Source organism: Chrysochloris asiatica, unplaced genomic scaffold, assembly GCF_000296735.1.
Source record: "Chrysochloris asiatica unplaced genomic scaffold, ChrAsi1.0 scaffold00160, whole genome shotgun sequence".
Taxonomy (NCBI): domain Eukaryota; kingdom Metazoa; phylum Chordata; class Mammalia; order Afrosoricida; family Chrysochloridae; genus Chrysochloris; species Chrysochloris asiatica.
In genome coordinates, this window is record NW_006408678.1 from 6,376,494 (window position 1) to 6,392,471 (window position 15,978).

The window sequence follows — 15,978 nt, forward strand, 5'->3', positions numbered from 1 at the left end:
ACTCATAGAGACCCTGTACAGGGTTTCCAAGGCTGTAAATCTTTACAGGAGGAGAACGCCTCATCTTTCTCCTACAGAACAGCTGGTAGTTTCGAACTGATGACCCTGAGATTAGCAGCCCGATTTGTAACCACTACGTATATATGGAGTCCTGGAATATATATATATATATATAAAGTCCTGGTATGGTGCTGTGCATTAATGCACCAGACTGCAAAGCCATTTGAACTGCAAGGTCGGCGGTTCAAGCTCACCAGCCACTCCTCGGAAACCCTACGCAGGGCCTGTATGGGATGGAACCAACTCAACGGCACTTAACAACAGCAACAACAACAAACACACTATTGCTGCACGGAAGGGATTGCAGTCATTGTGAAAAAATGAAGGGTACGATTTTGTGAAAGTAAAACTGATGATCTTATCTGTAAAATAAAAAAGTTTGATAATACCAAACAACAATAATAAAAAGGATCAGTTTATGTCTGTAAAGTTAAATATGCTTTACAGAGAAAGCTGCCCAGGCAAAGGAGATGAAGACGGAAGAAAAGTGGACTTCTGAATGGATGTCATAAAAATGTCAGCTATTATGAGTAAGTAAGCTAAAATTTCTGTAGAGCAAAGTGTATCTTTTTAGCTAAAACTTAGTAATTGGTCATTATTGATTTAGGATTTTTCCAAATGCGTTATTTATCGTCCATTAAATAATATTTGTAATTAATTCTATGAAAATGTAAGCATTCCTTGATCTAGGCTGTACTTTCTTATGGTATTACTATCCCTGTGAGAAAACCAGCTTTGACTTGTAACACGAACAAACAGCATCTTTTATAATAATATGTATTGTTGTTGTTGTTCAGTGCCATTGACTCGTAGTATTCTGACTCACAGGGACCCTGTATAGGGTTTCTGAAGAGCGGCTGGTGAGTTAGAACTGCAGACCTTGCAGTTAGCAGTCCAGTGCTTATGCTATAGTACCACACTAGGACTATAGTAATATACATTTAAGTAATTCTAAGGCTTGAATGAATCATTATAGAATATCCAATACTCTAAGTCAATTCGGACATATTGTCAGGAGGGACCAGTCACTGGAGAAGGATATCATGTTTGGTAAGGTGGAGGGTCAGAGAAAAAGAGGAAGTTCCCCAACGAGATGAATTGGCCAAGGGGCAGCATGGATGGACTCAAGCGTGGCAACAGTAGTGAGGTTGGCCCAGGATTAGGCAGTGTTTCCTTCTGCTGTGAATAAATAAGGTTGCTATGAATTGGCACCAACTTGATGGCACCTAACAACAAAAACAACAGGTCAAGTCTACCTGATAACAAAGTTGTTGTTAAGTATCATTGAGTTGGTTCCAACCCACTACAACTCTGTATAGGGTTTCAGAGGAGCAACTGGTGAGCTTGAACTGTTGACCTTGCAGTTCATACTGACACTGCAATGCAATGCATTACCCCGCAGCATCACACCAGGACTCTGATGCAAAGTGTATGTGTGTGGGGGGGGTGGGGGTGGGGAGGGTGGAATCAAGTTGCTACTTTTTGATGTTTGGGAAAAAAAACTTTAGTTTGTTGATTTAAATTTTAATTCTCATCAAAAGAACAACTTTATATTTAATTCTGCTTAATAATTTAACATATTTAATAACTTAACATATTTAATTCTACTTAATCATTTTGTCTCCTGATGTCTGCTCAGAAGTGATTTTAATTTTCTAAGTTCTTTACTAAAAGGCTCAAATAAAAGTACCGTGATAAAGGAGGTCACTTCATTTGGCAAACAATGAACAATATAAACATGGGCGGTAGTCCAGGAATTAGCCCAGGTAGGCTGGAGCCAAAGCAGGAGTGTTCCAAGAGGAAACACGAAAACACTTGAAAAACTCTATTTTGATGATTAACCAACTGATTCCAATTCATTGTGATCTCATGTGCTTACGTGTGTCTGAGGAGAACTAGACACTCTAGGATTTTCAATGGCTGATGTTTCAGACGTCAATCATCAGGCCTTTCTTCTGAGGTGCCACTGGAAAGACTTGAACCACCAACTTTTCAGTTAGCAGCTGAGCATGGCATTTTACACCATCTAGGGGCTCCCTTCAAAGACTTTTTTTTTATTTTAAGAATAATTCTTGTGTATTCACTATGTGGAGAACACGGTCTCAAATCTTGGTATTTAAAAAAAATTTTTTTAAAAAATTTTGTTGTTATTGGAAAAATACATAGTAAAACATATACCAATCTTCCACATTTCCACTCCAGTAACACTGAGTACATTTAAAAAGTTGTACAAACATTCCCATCCTTTTTTTTTCTGAATTGTTCCTCTCTCATTACCAAAAACTCACTTCCTCCTAAAGATCCTACCAATCTTTAGGGTTGCTCTTATCAATTTGGTCCTAGTTCTTAAAAGAGTACAATGCTCAAGGCAGACATTTTGTTTGTTTTTTACTAGTTAAGCAAAACTTGTGTTTAATTTTAAGAGGACTTTAGGGGACATGTCTAGTTTAAGCTTTAAAGATGATTTCAGGGCAATCGTTTCAGGGGTTCATTCAGCCTCCATGGCTCCAGAACATTTGAAGATGCTAACACACCTTACGGTTATTATTTTCTGACTGGCTTCCCTACATTCTAGTCATCCATGAAGTTAGAAATATAGTGCTTGAGAGGCACAGACCATACCTGGGGCTCACGGAGTTTATAATCTACTGATTTCAAGGAACAAGCCAGGCAATTGACAAGAATGGCACGTGTTGTCAAAGGGACAAGGGACATAGGGACCAAATGACCCTGGACATGTGAGAGACATTCATATATATATATATAGAAGGTGGAGGAAGCTGGAAGACCACCAGTAAGAAAGAGGTGTGAGGGAACCTAAAATGTTGGAGAATGGCAAATTGAGTTGTTTTGTACTTTTGATCTATTGCCAATTTAAATGGAATTATGACATTTCTATATATATAGATTAAACCATAATATGTGGAATCTGACTATATCTGCCCAAACAGCCTATGATATTGTAATATTTGACAATGTTGTTCCTCTATGAGTTCAATCATTTTTAAATTGAAAAATAAAATCCTGAAAAGAATAATAGAGTCACTGGTAGGGTAAAATAAGATTCATTAAGAAATATGCACAAATATAACTATCTGAACACTAGAAAAATGATCAATGGATTAGAAGACAAAAAGTAGATCTATGAATGCTGAAAGTGGTAGATGATTTTTAAGTCAGAGAGATAATGATCATTTTTTTTGAAAGGCCTGCAAAGTCCAATAAGACAGAGTTAAGGAGACTACTTGTTGTTAAGTGCTGTGGAGTTGGTTCCTCTCATAGGGTTTCCAAGGCTTTAAATCTTCGAGGGAGTAGAAAGCCTTATCTTTCTCACGGAGAAACTAGATATACGGAGACTACTAGATACATTTTAATCCCCACGAACATAGTCCTAAACCTAATAGGTTGTTAACATTCTAAAGCTTGGATCCACTGTCCACTGTGTATTAATGTTCCCACTGTATTTTTGGTTTTAACAAAACCCAATGAAAAACAAACAGCAAAATATATACATGCACTGGTTTCATCACATTTGAAGTTAAGGAATTTTAATGATCACTGGGACTTAAACACAGGGGTTTATGGATCAATGAACTTGAAAACCACTCATTAGCCAAGGTATGCAGGGCTGTGTGGTTCCAGACTTAAGAGTATATGTGAGGAGTTAGAGACTTTGTAGTCTAGATTCTACCTTCACACGGGCTCCATCAGTTACTCTACTCTATCTTGTTATTCTGCACTTGACCTCTCAATCTTTTCCTGTTCCACAAAGAGAAGATACACGTGCTGCTCCCAATGTTGTTTTGAGAAGCAAATGCAAAACAATTTGAAGGAAACTAAATTTTTGTATGTTAAATCCAGGTGAAATCAGCTGCAATTAGAGAGAATACCTGGGTAATGTAAGCATTTAAGTCCTTCATAAAATGGGAAGGCCTGATGATTGACTCAAATCAAGGTATTTTCAACTTCCTCACATGTGAGCAAAAGATGGATTATGAATAAGAAAGAAGAATTGATGTCTTTGAATTATAGTGCTGGTGAAGAAGATTCAATATATTCTGGATGGACTGCCAGAAGAACAAACAAATCTGTCTTGGAAGAAGTACAGCCAGAATGCTCCTTAGAAGGGAGGACGGTGAAACTTTACCTCACACACGTTGGACATGTTCTCAGAAGGGACCAGTCTTTGGAGAAGGACGAAACTTTACCTCACACACGTTGGACATGTTTTCAGGACATGTTTGGAGAAGGACATCACACTTGATAAAGTAGAGGGTCAACAAAAGAAAGTTAAGACCCTCATCAAGATGAACTGACACAGTTGCTGCAACAATGGGCTTAACAACATGACGAATGTGAGTGAGGATGGTGCAAGATTAGAGTGTTTCATTCTGTTATACGTAGGGTTGCTCTGAGTCAGAACTGACTCAATGAGGACCAACAACAACAAAAACACCATGATTACTTAAAGTTGCTAGATAGAGATTAATGACTACATTATTATTTTAGTAAATATGGTGTTGTTGTTGTTAGGTGCCATCGAGTCAGTATCAACTCATAGCAACCTTATGCACAGCAGAACGAAACACTGCCCAATCCTGGGCCAACCTCTCTACTGTTGCCACGCTTGAGTCCATCGATGCTGCCACTTGGCCAATCCATCTCATTGGGGGGCCTCCCCCTTTTTCTCTGACCCTCCGCCTTACCAAACATGATATCCTTCTCCAGTGACTGGTCCCTCCTGACAATATGTCCAAAGTATGAGAGATGAAGTTTGGCCATCCTGGCCTCCAAGGAGCACTCTGGCTGCGCTTCTTCCAAAATGGATCTATTAGTTCTTTTGGCAGCCCATGGCACTTTCAATATTCTCCTCCAACACCATAACTCAACAACATCAATTCTTCTACGGTCTTCCTTATTCACTGTCCAGCTTTTGCATGCATATAACGTTACTGAAAATACCATGGCTTGGGTCAGGCACACCTTAGTCCTCAAGCTGACATCTTTGCTCTTCAACACTTTAAAAAAAAAAGGTCTTGTGCAGCAGATTTGTCTAATGCAATACATCGTTTGGTTCTTGACTGCCGCTTCCATGAGTGTTGATAGTTGATCCAAGAAGAATGAAGTCCTTGACAACTTCAATCTTTTCTCCATTGATAAGAATGTTGTTTATTGGTCCAGTGATGAGGATTTTTGTTTTCCTGACATTGAGATGTAATCCATACCAAAGGCTGTGCTCTTTGATCTTCATCAGTAAATGTTTTACGTCCTCTTCACTTTCAGCAAGCAAGGTTGTATCATCTGCATATCACAGGTTGTTAATGAGTCTTCCTCCAATCCTGATGTCACTTGTAAAAATAAGTTTTTACAAGTCTTTAAATAGCTGGACTGTGACCTTTATTACATTCCTCAATTATCCATGCATTAGTGAATTTATGTAGGATTAATAATGAAATTAAGACTCCTGGTGTGGAGCTGTCGGCTCAGCACTGGATTGTGAAACACAAGGTCAGCAGTTTAAACCCACCAATTGCTCCTCAGAAACCCTATAGATGGTCTCCACTGGAACTGCCTCAATGGCACTTAACAACAACAAGAAGAATAATGAAATTGGATGCAAGCCAGGTATATATACCACAGGAATCCATTTGAATTGTATGGTATGTCACATTTGGTGGTACTTTGCTCTTTGGGTCTAAATGAATTACAATAGTTTGGTAGTGGTGGTTATGTGCCGTGGAGTCAGTTCCGACTCATAGTGACCCTGTACCGGGTTTCCGAGGCTGTAAATCTTTACACGAGCAGAAAGCCTCATCTTTCTCCCACGGACTATAGCTGGTAGTTTCAAACTGCTGACCTTGAGGTTTGCAGGCCGATGTGTAACCACTACACTGTTGTGACTCACTCTAATAAAAAAGCTGCAAGAATACACTGACAGGGAACTGTCAGAAACTCAAGCCAGCTTAATAAAATGTAGATCTAGGGGTATCGCTGCTGATGTCAGGGGGACCGTGAATGACAGCAGAGAAAACCAGAAGAATGTTTAGTTGTGCTTTATTGACTATGCCAAGACTTTCTACTGTGTGGGTCATGACATGGATAACATTACAAAGAATGGTTGTTCTAGAACACTTCATTGTGCTCCTGAGGAACCAAGAGGCAGTCGTTCAAACAGAACATGCATTAGGAGGAAGACTCATTAACAACTTCAATATGTCAATTATACAACCTTGCTTGTTAGAAGCAAAGAGGACTTAAAATACTTACTGATGAAGATAAAGAATCACAGCCTTCAATATGGATCGCACCTCAATGCAAAGAAAACAAAAATTTTCACCACTGGACCAATAAATAACATCATAATAAATTGAGAAATGATTAACGCCAAAGACTTCATTTCACTTGGATCCACATTCACAGAAGCAGCAGTCAAGGCATCAAATGACGTATTTCATTAGACAAATCTTCTGCACAAGATCTCTTTAAAGTGTTCAAGAGCAAAGATGTCAGTTAGAGGTATTTTCAACATTCACATACGCATGTGAAAGTTGGACAATAAATAAGGAAAACCATAGAAAAATTGGTGCGTTTGAGTTATGGTGTTCGAGAAGAATACTGAAAGTACCATGGGCTGCCAGAAGAACAAACAAATCTGTGGTAGAAGAAGTACAGCCAGAATGCTCCTTAGAAATCAGGATGGCCAGACTATTGTTAGGAGGGACCGGTCCTAGAGGGCCAGCGAAAAAGAAGAAGATCTCCAATGAGATGGATGGGCATAGAGGCAGCAACAAAGGGCTTAAGTGTGGCAACAATTGTGAGGTTGGTGCAGGACTAAGCAGTGTTTCGTTCTGTTGTGTACAGGGTTGCTATTAGTCAGAACAGACTCAACGGCACCTAACAACAACAAAGTAAACCATGAGGCAGGGCTGATCATATGAATAGGTAGCAGGCCCTGTGGAATGATTTCTGGGGCATGGAGAAGACCTTACGATCCCCAAACACCCTTACTCTATCAGACATCTAAAACCCATGATTTAGAATTTAACCACTTTGGCTGTGGAGCTGTTAGATAAGCGGTTGCAAAGTTGGAGGTTCAAATCCACCAGCTGCTCCTTGGAAACCCTCTATAGGGTCACTGTGTATTGGAACCGACTTGACAGCATTTAATAACCATAATGTATGTGAAGACTTTTGGGGCTTCTTCCAGGGTGTGGAAAGGTAGAGAAATGAAAGCTAAGAACATGTTATAATTTTATCTTTATCAAGAGTTTATCTATGCCAGTAGTTCACTGGCACACTCTCAGAGAGTATATTGAGGTGATGCCATAGAATTGAACTCTCCAAGGGGAGGGTTAGTTAGCCCAGTGTAGATGTTGGTCACATTACAACCACGAACGACTTATTCACTAACTTATTCCACAAATATTAATTGACTAGCCATGGGACCTGGTTGCTGTTGGTACTGTTGAGTCTGTTCTAACTTACAGTGACTCTGTAAAGGGTTTCCAAGGCTATAAATGTCTAGAGAAGCAGAAAGTCTCATCCTTCTCCTGTGGATCTGGCAGATGGTAGTAAATGTCCTATTCAAAAGTTTCATAGTCTACATATGACACAAGAAGAATCAGATGGTAACTGTCTTTTACAAACACACAGAAATGACATAATTACACAGTGTACCATGTAGCAGACATTAGATTAACACACAGTTCTAAATTCATAGATGACATAGGTCAGGGAGAATATGATGAATCAATGATCTCCAGTTATAGCCCATTTAAAATTTATAACATTTGTGGGACCACCAGCCTTCTTAGCAAGTCCACTTTGGCTGACAATGTGGCTACACAGTAATTCCATTTTCCCCCGAATTGATTTTCTGATCCTGAACTTCTGTTCCCTACACTCCAGGACCACTGGCTGAGTTCTTACTAGCATACAATGCCTAGAGCATGGAGGCTTCATGATGGTTTCACAGTATACTTACTTTTGCCCAGCTTCTCCTTGGCCTGCACAAGGTCCATACTTATATGCATACACCAGGCGAGGGATAAAGTCAGATGTTATTGCTATTACAAATGCATTTGTAATAACAGAGAGAATGCCAATGCCTTCAAGAATTCCATACCAAATTCCTATTCAAAGAGAAAGCATTGTTAGTTCCAGACATAACAGCAGAAACAGTAACAATCGGAGTCACTCATTTTCAATAGTTTTCCATAGGTCCTTTCATCTTCTCGGATACAGGCAGTCCCTGACTTATGACAGGGTTCTGTTTCAATGACACCATCGTAAATCTGCTCTGACATAAATAAAATACTTCATTTATTTGAGTTTTATTATCATTGCTTTTTATTATCAGTATCTTTATAAATCTAATCTTTGTCTTTGGGTGTTGGAAATATTACATATAAACTTGTAGATACTTTAATACATTCATACATGAAAATGTACATGCTCACAAACAAGGACATCTGTCAGTTGCTTTAATAACTTCACTTGGAGAAGGTTCTGGATCATCTGGATTGTCCCTGGGAATGGGGATGGTGTTTCTAGTTAGAAAATGAGACCATGATGTCTGTATGGTCCTTTTACTCACTGCAACATTGTGTATAGAGCCCATTACTGACTATAAGATACACACACATGTATAAAAAAGACATTCCTAAGGATGGTTTGTGCTAATGCCAATATGTCCTAAGTTGGGGGTTAACTGCCCTGGCACCTGATATCAGGAGTACGGATTTGTGCTTGCAAACAATGCCACTGGAAGCATTTCTTTGGAAGTGCTGCCGCTGACAACTTCACTCAGGATCCAGGGAAGTCTGGTCAATGACATGACATTGAAACACCATCTGATAAGATGGGCACACACAATGCCAGGCATACCACCAGACTGGGAGCTTCTTAAGGGTACACACAGGGTCCCATTCATCTTTGTGAGCCCAGTTCCTCATGTACTGCCCCATGGTAGGTGTTCATTCAAGGCACGGTCATTACATATAAAAGTGAAAGGAACACTGGGAACCAAGAGCATCCTCGTTCAGTTCTCTTTCACACACACTGGCAGAGGGACCACGCTGTTACACTTTGGATGCAGAAACGAATAACTGAGTACTAACTACATCTTATTCAACTCAGGATCACTGGTCAAAGACAAAGACCATTTTTGTGGTTGGAAATACTAGATTCTGTTCCATGTGATTCGGGCAAATAGGGGAGAATAAAATCAAGTGAAAGGCCTACTTAAAAAGAAAGGTTACAAAATATCAAACTTTTAGATTCTGAACTCTCAAAGCCAGAAAGAATGAAATTGGACATGTGTTTAACTCCTTCATTACTGAATTATTTTCTGCTTTTGAATGCTTGGTTAATACCATGTGTTTTCAGTAATGGAAGACATGCCAAAATTAAAGGAACATATTTTTGAGACAATTTGGGTGTTGTTATAATTATATGGATGGAAGATATCATGCTTGGTAAAGTGGAAGGTCAGCGAAAATGAAGAAACCCCCCAATGAGATGGATTAACAGCAGCAGCAATGGACTCAAGGTTGATGGTGACGGTGAGGATGGGGCAGGACCAGGCGATGTTTCCTTCTGTTGTGCACAAGGTCACTGTGAGTTGCAATAGACTTGACAGCACGTAACAACAGTGTGGGACACATATGCCCTACGTGGACTCTGGTGATGGGACAGGTGGTGTGAGACCTGTTTCTTCAGACTCACACAGTTATACAGGTCCACGCCATGTGGAAGCATGGACTACAACTGGGATACAAGCTTCCCAAGAAATTTGAGAGGCTGAAATTGGTGGGCGATATATATTTTACAGGTCACACAAGGGCCAAACAAAAATTCTCTAGCACTGGAAATCATAAATTTCCAAATAGTCAGCTTTACTTCTTTTCTAATATTATTTAATGCTGACATAATTATTCATTTGCAAGAATTAGTTAAATCATCTTAGTTGGAAAGCACAATATAAAATTGGTGGCTAGTTCTATCTATGATGGTTAATATATTTTAACCAAAGGACTCAATCCAACCTACCTATGTCTTTAGCCCTTGAAGCCAAAGGTCGCCTCCACTGTGTAACAAATTTGTAAGCATCAAGCCGGATTTCAATGATGTTATTCAGTAAGGCCAGAAGTGGTGCTAGAGGAAAAGCTGCCACGAAGATAGTTGTGAATCCAAACTGAAGAACTAGAGAAAAAAAAACAAACACAGAAAACAAATAGTGTTAGTTTTCTATGACTACTTTTAAAAGGCTAGTAACTGGAATATGTCATCTTTTTCTCACTATATAAGCACTGGGACACTTGGAAAAGCTGCATTCCTGGGTCTGGGGGCAACAACATCCCAGAAGCAAGGGGCATACCCAGACCCTAGCTCTGGGCCATTTTTGTAACTTTTCTGATAGGATAAAAGTATTCCAAAAGAAAATGTTAAACAAAAACTACAACACAAACCCTGATACAAAATAACCAGAGAGCAGAACTGAAAAAAAAACAACACATTTATTGGGCAATATGGACTGCAAAAGAGCATCTGGTGGAATAAATGACTATGTATTTTCTACTGCTTTTTCTTTTGGATACTTATTTTAGAAATCAGCATTGCAAAACAACATTCAACACCTATATACCATTTCAGGCACTATTGTAGGTACCTCACAAATATTAATGAACTAATTTAATTTTCACAACAGTCCTATGAGGTAATTACTATTACCATCCTCATTTTATAGGTGAGGAAAACTCAAGAACAAAAGAAATCAAATGACTTTCCAAAGACAAATAACTAAGGAGCAATTCTAACCTGAGTGTGTCTCTAGAGCCTTGCAGGGTCTGTTCACCATGACCATGCGGCACTGCCATCTGTCCCCTTCCTCTGGTCACATTCATATTCATTGATTTTCTGGGGAGCTTGTCGCCCACCCATAAGCGTAAGCAATCCCTCTTGGGTTTCACTTTTGCTTTTATCTTTTCTTCTGACTTTGCTCTTTCCTTGGTAAAACTCTCTACTCCCACATTTTCATTGTCTCTCTGATAAGAATTCTTAACTATGTATCTTAACCTCACCCTTCTAAGAGAATTTCCAGTTGTCTGCTGCTTTGCTACAGAAACCGTACTCTCTGATCCAACCTCTCTAACTCAGCCTACCTTCGTGTCCCCTGCTATCTCTCAGATTAAAGCCATGTCTTAGCTAGCTCAACCTTCAGACCATTAGTCTCTAAGTCCCAATGCTTACGCTTCAGAACTGTGTCTCTAGTTTCTCCTCCTTTTCCACTGTCTCTATTCACACTCAGTCTCAAATTTTCCTGTTTTCTCTGCCTCAAAGTTTCACCCCTTTTCCCTACTTGCACTGTGGTCAGTTAAAATGTTGGTGAAAGCCTAAACCCACCACTTCCCTACTCAGAACTTTTCACTAGGTTCTAATTGTCTATAGAAGAAATCCTAAAAAATTCACGACAATATTCAAGGATCACAATAAACTGGCTCTAAGCAAACTTAACAAGCTTCATGTGCATTCAGGCCCCATTCCCCCAAACAGGTGTCCCCTATAAAACCTCTCCCAGGCACACCGGACTTCTGATTTTATAGGGATACAGCATGTGTTTAGTGTTTCTGTTAATACTTTTCTCTGGTGAGAGGCTAGTCTTCCTTCGACAGTAAGCTCAAGAGTGTCCTCTTCTGGAGTCTTCCTTAATTGCAATTAACTAAGTTTTTCTCTGTAGCTTCCACAACTCTGCTTACATGTCCATGATAGAAGCTGTTTAATTTTGTCTTTATGTTGTTGTTATTGTTGTTAAGTGCCGTTGAGTCGGTTTCGACCCATAGCGACCCTGCACAGGGTTTCCGAGGGTGTAAATCTATACGGGAGTAGAAAGCCTCATCTTTCTCCCGAGGAGCGGCTGGTAGTTTCGAACTGCTGACCTTAAGGTTCGCAGCCTGATTCGTAACCTAGTCGGTTCTTTATCTATTGCACTGGGGTTCATGAGGCAAAAATGGGGAGTTCCTTTTGTTTCATTTCCTACATTCTTACTGCAATGGTTTTGTGCATGCTGCTCTTGTGTGCCGTTGAGTCAACTCGTACTCATAACGACCTTGTATGGGTTTCTGAGGCTAAAAATCATCACTGAGCAGAAAGCCTCCTCTTTCTTCTGGGTGGTGGAGGTGGCTAGTGGGCTGAAATCACTGAGCTTGTGATTAGCCTGTGGTTAACCTAAAGATCCACTAGTATTTCTTCTGTTGTTACTGCTAAGTGCCTTCAGGTCAGTTCCGACTCACAGCAATCCTGTGTAGGGTTTCCCAGGAGCAACTGGTGGGTTTGAACAGCTGATCTTTCAGTCCAGTGCTCATCCTACAGTGCCACATCAAGACTCCAGAATTGGCTCCAATTCATAGGGACCGAGGCCTTAAATCTTTCTAAGAGCAGCAAGCCTCATCTTACTAGAACTTAGCTAACTGACATTTATAGAACATTCTACCCCATAACTAACTGCAGAAGGCACTTAAACCATTTATCAAAATAGTCAATGTGGGGGAAAAAAGTCAAGAGGAAACAAGTTAAAAATCGGTGATCTGAGTTTCATCTTAAGGTGATGGGAAAAGAAGAGTAAATTAACCTTGAGAAAGAATAAGAAATAAAACAATAAGGCTTAGAGCTGACATGGATAAAACAGAAAGTACATAATAAAGAATAATCAATAAAGTCCAAAGGTGGCCTGTTGAAAATATTAGTTAACCCCTAGCAAGAATAATAAAGAAGAAAAACACAAATTTTAAAATTAGAAATGAAAAAGAACTTTCACTACAGACTTTGTCTGCATTAAAAGTTAATGAGGGGATATTAACATAAACAATTTTACAATACAAAATTAGGAAATCTAGATGAACAACTTTTTGGGGAAAAAAACAACACAAGAAAAGCAGAAAATAGAAAATCTGAATAGTCCCATATCTATTACATACACTGAATGGAAAATAAAAACCTTCCCATAAAAACACTTCCAGACCCAGATGGCTTCACTAGTAAATTCTTAGCAAAATTTTAGGGAAGAAATAATAGCAATCTTACACAAATCTTTAAAGAGTAGGGGAATAAAAAAAAGGAAGTTGTCCAAATCATTTTAAGAGGCCATCATAGAAAAAAGGATATCCAAATGATAAAATCCCATAATAAGGTGCTCAACATCATTAAAAACAAGCCTAAACCAGCCCCAAAGAGTCAATTCTGCCTCATAGTGACCCTGGGTAGGGCTTCCGAAGCTGTAAATCTTTACGGGAACAGAAAGCCTCATTTTCTCCTGAGGAGCAGCTGGTGGGTTTCAACTGCCATCTTGCAGTGAGCAGCCCAGCGCTTATCCTATAGAGCCAAATTAAAACCATGATAAGATGCCACTACACACCCATAGGAGCTCTGGTAGCATAGTGGTTAGGAGCCAGGCTGCAGTTCGAAACTACCAGTGGTTCCACAGGAGAAAGATGAAGCTTTCTGCTCCTGTAAAGATTTATAGCCTCTGAAATCCTATACAGGCTTGCTATGAGTTGGGACTGATTCCACTGCACATAACCACCACCACCACACACACATAAGCAAGGCTAATGTACAAGAAGATGGACACAAACAAGTGTAAGTATGTGGAATAGCTGGAACTCTTATATTGCCAGTTGAACTGTGAATTAGTACAATCTAGTTTTCAAAACCGTGTGGCAGTATCTACCGAAGCTCTACCAATGCCTATTTTATAACCCAGAAACCACACTCTATGTATAGTCCCAGCAGAAACAAGTACATACACTAACAAACACAGATCTGCAAAACCATCAAATAGTTCATCTACTGGCAAAGTGATGCCTGCAGTTCCAAAACTGATGCTTTCTTTTAACTGAAGCTCTAGAGAGGTTGTGGCTCCTATCAACATGCATCTATCCAGCAGATTAACCCACAACCCATCTGTCAGTTGTACTGTGATGGCTTATGTGTTGCTGTGATGCTAGAAGCTATGCCACTGGTATTGTAAATACCCACAGAGGCACACATGGCAGGCACGTTTTATTGGAGCTTCCAGACAGACTAGGAAGAAAGACCTGGTTATCTAATTCTGAAAATCTTATGAATTACCTGAGAATATTGTCCTATATAGAGCTCGAATATGAAGCACAGTGGACTCAAACCTACCAACAATCATGACAAGGTCATGCAGGGTAATGATTTATTTAATTGACATAAGGTCATTAGAAGTCAGAGATGGCAGGAGGGCAACAAGCATATGAGTCCTCAGTAGTGCTCAGAAGAACCTTTCTGTGACATGGGAGAGAGTTGATGGGGCAGGGGAGGCAGAGGTCTGTATGTTTTGGGGGTACAGAAGAAAGTTAAAGAGTCTGAGGGTGGAAATGCAAGAAAGTATGTGAATAAAATGAAAGATGGGAATGGGTATAGAAGACAAACTCTGCCTACTTCATAATTTTGCTTCAGATGATTACTCTAAGAATACCATCAAACCTGAAAACCAAACCCATTGCTGTCCATAGTGCAGAGTCAAACTGTCCCATTGGGGTTTGAAGGCTGCAAACCTTTATGGAGGCAGGTTGACACATGTTTCTCTCAAGGAGTGGCTGGTGAGTTTGAACTGCTAACCTTTCAGTTAGCAGCTGAGCATGCCGCCAGTTCTCCCAGCAATACTATACGGGACTGATATCGACTGAAGTCCATTGCAAAAGAGTACATATTACAAGACTCCTGAGCCCATGGACAGGGACATAGCCATGGAGGGCTAGAGTTGAGAGTGAAGTGTTCTGGTGATATGAAGTGAACGGAGATGAACAAGAATGCCCAAACTTCAATGGCTTGATGATCAGAACTCGACTAGAGGAAGATAAAAAATTAAAATTTGATAAAGGAAACAAGTGTAAATTGTTACAAGTCGATGGATTTGACCTATACTTATGGATGTGATAGCTCAAAATACCACCTGAGAGTCACATCAAGGATCAGTACTATCCCCTCGTATACACGGTTGGTAGGGATGGACAATTTAGACACTGGCTACCTAAAATGGGAAGGGGGGGTTATTAAGGCACAAAGTGACTGGTTTACAAGTTTTCAAGAGGGAGTTTAGTTTCAGAGTCTGCGGGGGAAGGTAGGAACCCCACTGAATAGTTTTCATCTTGTCTAGACAGGTCTGGGGAAAGGCGATGGTGATAAGATTCTTAGGATTTTATAGTGAGTAAGTGTTATCATGGTTAATTGCAACTGTCACAACTGTAAAGGTAGAAGTTTTGTAACAAAAGGTGGGAGTAGTTAATCTTACATCCCAGGAATAGAGGACCCTAGGGCCATCAAGGGATTAGAGCACCAGTGGAATGTGGGACCCTATCCAGAGAAGTAGCCACTCCAGAGATGGAAGCAGAGATGAGGACATGGAGAGAGAGAGAGTAGCTGAGAACTCTAGGCTCATGGTAAGAGAAAGGCTGTGTGCTGGCAGCCAGGAGGCAGGCTTTCAGAATGTGCCCTTTGGTTGTTTAAATGATTATATATTCCTGAGGGGTTTTGTGTAGCTCTTTCCCTTCCCCCCTCAAAAAATTCCCCAAAACAGAGGGAACAGAAGCAAATACTGTTGAATGATGATGCACAGAGGGGATTGTAGTCATTGCAATGAAATGAAATATCCTAGGATAAAAGTGTAAAACTGGTGTTCTCCCATGTAAACGATCACTCAATATACTATAAAACCTGAAAAAAAAAAAAAAAAAGTACAAACTACAAACTCTATTTACAAGGAAATCAAAACCAGACAAAATATATCCAGTTATTAGGATCCAGGAGAATGGTTCCGGGAGGATGTATGACTGGGAAGGAAATGAGAAACTTCTTTAACTGAAGTTGCTGTTAAATGCTGTCGAATCAGTTCTG

General features: G+C 39.8%; 1 protein-coding gene across 4 annotated transcripts in view; it reads right to left on the reverse strand.

Moving 5' to 3' along the window:
- The window catches only part of ANO4 (anoctamin 4), a 607,193-nt gene that overhangs the window by 44,026 nt on the left and 547,189 nt on the right, over positions 1-15,978 (reverse strand). For all 4 annotated transcript variants that reach the window (XM_006871106.1, XM_006871104.1, XM_006871105.1 and 1 more), the window contains 2 exons: positions 10,111-10,263; positions 8,045-8,192 (listed from right to left, as the gene is read on the reverse strand). In XM_006871106.1, the coding sequence (XP_006871168.1) occupies positions 8,045-8,192; positions 10,111-10,263 (301 nt within the window). The remainder of the gene's footprint in view (positions 1-8,044; positions 8,193-10,110; positions 10,264-15,978) is intronic.